General features: G+C 37.7%; 1 protein-coding gene across 2 annotated transcripts in view; it reads right to left on the bottom strand.

Moving 5' to 3' along the window:
- Positions 1-3,143, bottom strand: part of LOC107660799 (transforming growth factor beta-2-like) — a 6,712-nt gene extending 3,569 nt beyond the window's left edge. Inside the window, exons 1-4 of one of the 2 annotated variants that reach the window (XM_016450218.1) lie at positions 2,421-3,143; positions 853-1,016; positions 533-665; positions 308-418 (exon numbers count right to left, since the gene is read on the bottom strand). In XM_016450218.1, the coding sequence (XP_016305704.1) occupies positions 308-418; positions 533-665; positions 853-1,016; positions 2,421-2,769 (757 nt within the window). In that variant the 5' untranslated portion in view covers positions 2,770-3,143. The remainder of the gene's footprint in view (positions 1-307; positions 419-532; positions 666-852; positions 1,017-2,420) is intronic. The other variant, XM_016450219.1, reaches the window with a different exon arrangement.
- Positions 3,144-6,088: the final 2,945 nt, after the last annotated feature.

Consider the following 6,088-nt stretch of genomic DNA (forward strand, 5'->3'; position numbering starts at 1 on the left):
TATATATATATATATATATATATATATATATATATATTTTTTTTTTTACTATTCTCTGACGTTAGGATGCTTAGCTGTTGTTTGAGTTGAATGTTTGTAGCCACTCTCAATAGTTAACCAGCAATGATTGTAAGTAGTACAAATTGTTTCTGTACACAATGGATTTGGACACTGAGGAAGGCTGTTAATAGTCTAAACGCATTTGCTAACATCATTTTTAACGATTTAGCCTAAAAGGTTTTTAATTTTCTACCACTTGATTGCCTTCCTTGTTTTTCATAAAAATTTAGACTGATGAGAAAATGACCTGCAAATCTGGCTTCCAACTCTTCACTCTTGTTAGGGACAATATTGTTTGTGGAAGGGACGAATGTACAGCAGGGACAGTGAACGCTGATCTTGAGCCCAAGATTTCTCTCTAAAAGAGAAAAAGATGATTTTTCTTAGAGAAGGAAATACTTCTCATTTTACTTGCTCTTCTGCTTCATTGAGCAGTAAATATATGTTCAAACCTCCGGATGAACTCACTGACCTCTGAAGGCCATCCACTCCTTCACAGTCTCCGTGACGTCGACAGAAAGCCACGCCCCCTTGGCTTGAGGCTCAACTGTTCTGGAGTCGATGTACCTCTGAGACGGTGCTGTCATGTCGTCAGATTTGAGAATCTGTGGGTGTGAAGGGAAAAAAACACAAGCTTATTTACCCATTCATTCATCCGCTGGTCTATTTCTTGCACTATACACCATGAAAAAATATTTGAGGAATCAAACCCTTTCAGCTGCTGTCACACGCTGCTCAACTTTGGAACGACCCAAGCCTTTTGTCTGGAAAAACCACATGCGATTCTCTAACCTGGTATATTTCCACACGCTGCTCTGTGGTGCGCGCCTGTGGGTTTGGCGCTCTGAAGATGCGAAATTCTGCTTTGACCAAAGTACTGGAATTTCGCTCCACATTGGTGACGTCGAAGCCCACTATCCTGAAGTACGGGCTCTGAGGAACAGGGTTGATTGAGTCTGTGAAACAAAAGCAGGATTCACTTTGGCCTTATTTACACTTTGTGGTCTGTGCGTGGTTTTCAGAGGGTCAACCTCAAGGAAATAAAACTTGTCTTGGTGCCAAAGCAGCAGATGTAATGACTAACCCCTTTCAGCTTCTCAGGAGGCCTCACCGAACTCAAGCTGCCTTATTATTAGCAACAAAATTGTATATTATAGGTACACTATATATAGTAGCTGTTAGATCAAATATATGCCTCAGTGATATGCTCAACACTGTACCTTTATTGTGAATATACATATAAACTGTAAGGGAATGTCTCAAAAGCTTGTCCTGGTCATATTTCACCCAAAATCAAAATAAAACTAATAATTATTTTGCATGAAGCATCCTATTATTATTTTTTTTTTTTTAGGGCAACAACAACTGATTTGTATTGTGACACTATTAAAATGAAAATTAAGCACATTTGACCTGCTACTGACAATGTACTTTTTTTTTGCCATTATTTTCAATAGATTTTTAGTTCAGCAATATGTGATTTGTGCAGATTAGAAAAATTGCATTACAGTTTTTTTTTTTTTTTTTTACCATAACACAAAGCAATAAATACCAGAGACAGACCAGTAATCTGTTTAACATTTTATACTGATATTCATACTTTATAACTTACACTTTTCTTTTCCAGGGCACATATTTCTCTAAAGGAAAGCATAAGAAAGGTTATCCAAAAGAAAAATAACTAAATGTATTAAAAACAAAGATGAAAATAAGTTTGACCATTTAGATTGCAAAACAATGGCATTGGACTAATAATTACTCATACATTATGTTTTATTGTGGCAAATTTTATTGTGATCTAATGATCATTTTATTATTATTGTGTTAAAAAGCGAAATAAAAACAGAAAACATCGCATAGCCTAATGGTTATCGGGCATAAAAATAATGTGCATCATATCGGTCATAAAAAGGCAATACTGGTCTAATAAATACTACTATAATTAGAATTTAATAATACAATATGCAATATGAATCATGTTGTTATTGTGTTAAAAAGCAGAAATAAACAAAAACTGAAAATACTGCATATCGGTTATCGGGCATAAAAATAATGTACATCATATTGGTCATACACAGGTTGACATTTTTTTTCATTAAGCAAAATATAATTCCTTATTTATTAATTTCGGGGGTGAAATATAACCCAAACAGGTTCTTGAAAAGTTCCATGAGATTGATTTAGCATTGTAAGAAATATCTTCAATCATCTTTAAATATTTTTTTTCACACACACAACCGATTCGGATGTGCAAGCTAAATTATGCAATAAAATTAGGTTTGACTACACATCCAGAACCACAATGCATTCTTTGGATGGGCATTAATAAACCATTTGCGATAAAAATCCATATCACTCACTCGTATCTGTGCGCAGTGGCATCATATTGATCCGCTGCACCTCTTTGGCGTAATAGTCCTCCTCGCTGCTCTCCCGCTCGCAGGCGGCTTCGGCCTGGCGCGCGCGCTCCTTCAGCAGCTCCTTCGTGCTGTTGTAAAGTAACATCACCTCCACCGGTACCGACTCCGATGGCGGGCTGGCTTCGGGATCCTGAGGACTCCGGATGCGCAGCTTGCTCAAAATCTGTCCGCGCACCGCCTCAATCCTTTTAGATTTGTGGTCGGCCAAGTTGTAGGACTGGCACGTGGAGAATCCGTCCGCAGACACGGACAGTTTGAGAACGAGCAAAGTTAGATTGATGAACCACATGTTCGATTGACAGATGAGAGGGTCGGAAGGAAGCGCTCCTCTATAACGCTGGATGTCCTCGGGGAGCACGCACTGAGCGCGTCTCTCGCAATGGGCCAAACCCAAAGTGCGTAGGCTGCGCTGGTCGCGCTCAGTGTTCACCAGGTGAATGAGCCGCTCTGCTGTCAGATACGAGCTTTTACCCCTCGTACACTGCCTGACATGTCATCTATGTGCTCTTGTAATCTTTTAGAAGACTGCTGAGCTCAATGTGGGAATTCCACGCTAACTTAAAGGAGATCAGGAGGTAATTTTCGAGGTGCAAACGTTTAAGGTACTGCTTATGTAACGTATGTTGGCATCCCTAACAATTAGCAAAACGAGAACGGTCTTAAATACTTAAAAATCAAAAGTGTTTTTGTAATCTATTTATAAAATAAATATACAATGAAGTAGCCTACTTAGCTTTATGTTTAGTCGCTAAACCAAAGCAGAAATCGATCGCGCAGCACGCCGTTGCTATAGTAACCTCCTTAGGCTACGACGTTATAAGCTAGGCGTCGGGATCACTAAAATGATTGTATAGGCTTTTTGGAAACTTATGTTGAACTTAAACAATTCGGTATAAGTAGCCTACTTTCTAAGACCCTAACCGTTTGTTTGGACTTTTTTATGGTTCAAACCCTTCCAAAAGCCCTCGGTAATTCACACCCTGCCTGAGCTAGGCTACTTCGGGTAAAACAAATGTTAAATATTGGCCAGATTTCTGTGCATGTTGTGATGACAAACAAAATACAAGCGTGCATTATTACAAACCATATGGAATCTATAAGCAGAGCCTTTCCATCATGCTTCCCGGGGTTTTGAGTATTTACCGGTAAGGTAATGAATGGAACAGTTCCTCATGCTCGTCTGGTATCCAATGATTCAGAGAGAAACTCCAAGTGCTGCTTTGAATTCTTGTGGTTTGTCTTGGAGCTTTACTGAGGACCGCTAGAACTTTCTTTTAAAGTGACTCTCCAGCTCCTTTCCCATGATAGCTATAAGAGATCAGGTCAGATTTGATTCTCTTTTCTTACAGCCTCAAGTCAAGAAGCAGATCTGCCATCCAAATGTTCAATCAAGCCCTTGAAGTTGCTTTAGGAAAATAAAATTATCCCATGACAAAGACTGACTGTCTCCAGCAGCATAAAGTTGAACTGGATTTAATATAAACAGAATGAAAAAATGCTAGTCTAGGCTTGGCCTACCAGAATAGATCTTTTGTGAAGAGTAATCCATTTAAACGGAGAGAGGGGAAAACTAGACCCTCAAGAAACACGTCAGACGTCAAAGAAAGTCTTTGAAGGTGTGAACTTAACTACCTGGCTATAATTGAAAAAACTCTTAGGCTTTCAGAGCTATCAAAAACATCTCTTCAACAAAAGCCCCTAAAGTTTTTGAAAGGAAGAAAAAAAACATACAGCAGCTGTGTGTGGGAGAGAAGGAGGGAGGGAGGGAGAGGACAAGAGAAGCACAGAAAACTACAAGGATGAATTACTAGGATGTCTGGAATGATAAAAAAGGACAGATCTTTTGGAATTTAGTTTTAAACATGTCAAGTCCTTAAATATAATAAACATTGATTTAATGATTCAACTCAACTGGTTTAAACATTGAGTGAAAAGTTTTAACATATTGCACAACTTTATCATTTTTCAAATTTATCATCAACTTAATATTTTCCTACATTTTTTGAGTCATGAATTATTAGGAGTTTAGGGTTGCTCCATTTAACCTGAGGGGAAAAAACGCCATATACTTCAAAGCATGTTGCTTATGCCAAACTGACTTTGATTTGGTTGGCAAATGTTAACCTTACTGTTTGTTGTGAAAGAAATAATGATAAAATATTATTCCAAACCATTATTATTAAAACATTTTTTTTTTTCATTTAAGTCAACATTTTAATGTTTTTTTACTATCTCCAGACATTTACACAACCTAGATAGTCACCACAAAAATATCAAAATTAACTGATTCAGAAATTTAAAACATGTTCATGTGATATTTTTCCTTATTTATATGAATTACATTTTAATGCATTTTGAATAACTTCATAGATCTTTATAGAAGCTTTGTTAAGCATTATATAATAAGTTCGGTAGTGTTATCATAAAAAGTCACCAAAACAAAGCTGCAGAAGTCTATTTAGCAGTTTTCCTGTGACATGTTATGTCAGTATTTCTCAGACTTTTCCAGACAGCACCACCACACTTTTTTGGAATCTTTCCTTGGCAACCGTGTTTCCAAGCAGCAGCCTGATACTTAACACAAACCTTTACAATCTTTACAGTCAAATATCCACCACAGCAGGCTGAAGTTACTGACTGACTGCTTCTTAAGTTGTTTACCTTGGAAATAAGACAATGTGCTGTTCTAATCCAATATTTCCCTCATGCATTTAACAGACCCACTGGACACATTTAAAATAGATTTACTGGAAATGAATTTCACCTTCCATTTTGTTTCCTGGAGAGAAATGATAGCTATCCAAGGCCTCAGTCTAGGTTTCCCCATCCATTCATTGTAGGTACACACTTCCTTACTTTACTTCCACTCCCTATCTTTCTTCTCATTGTTAATTACAGTTCACCATCTACATGATCGTTAATCTTTCAAAAACAGCTTTATAGCTGCTCTCTCCACCTCTCCATTATGACATTATTATAGTTTGGCCAAGAGGGCTATAACTGAACTTCACGAGAAGGCAGAAGGAGTAAGACACCAAAAGCCTTTAAGAAATTAGATATTAGAGACCAAAAAGAGACACCAGAGGGCTGGAAGTTTTCTAGGGCTGATATAATTGGCAAAGAACGGCTATTTTCTTGTTTAAACATGAATTCAGCGTTTGATCTCTGATTCTGAAAGGGAGCCTCGAGCGCCACCAGGCGGCCGCGGACGGATGAAAGGCCGCAGGGCCGCTCTGGTGGTTCTTTGCGGTATTGCAATATACGAGTTCAAATAGAGAGCTCGAAAACAGCTTATCCCGGTTTTTTCTTTTAACCTCCCTCAAACTAAATATAGTCGCGGCCTTGCCACGACATCTTGCTCTCAGAGGTTTCTGTGATATGAAAAAGTCCTTGGCAGAGCCATAAAACTACTACAGCTGACCTAGATCATCTCAATGTTTACACAGACAAATATAACGAGAGCTAATGAGACTACAACAGCTTCATTACCTTAGCTACTGGGTTATTATTGTAACTAAAACTACTAAAAACATTATTGTTCAATGAAATATAGCCGAAATAAAATAAACTATAAATATAAGATGACAAACATTACAAAATGAAAAACT

The sequence above is a fragment of the Sinocyclocheilus anshuiensis genome, unplaced genomic scaffold (assembly GCF_001515605.1).
Source record: "Sinocyclocheilus anshuiensis isolate Anshui unplaced genomic scaffold, SAMN03320099.WGS_v1.1 scaffold1289, whole genome shotgun sequence".
Lineage (NCBI taxonomy): Eukaryota > Metazoa > Chordata > Actinopteri > Cypriniformes > Cyprinidae > Sinocyclocheilus > Sinocyclocheilus anshuiensis.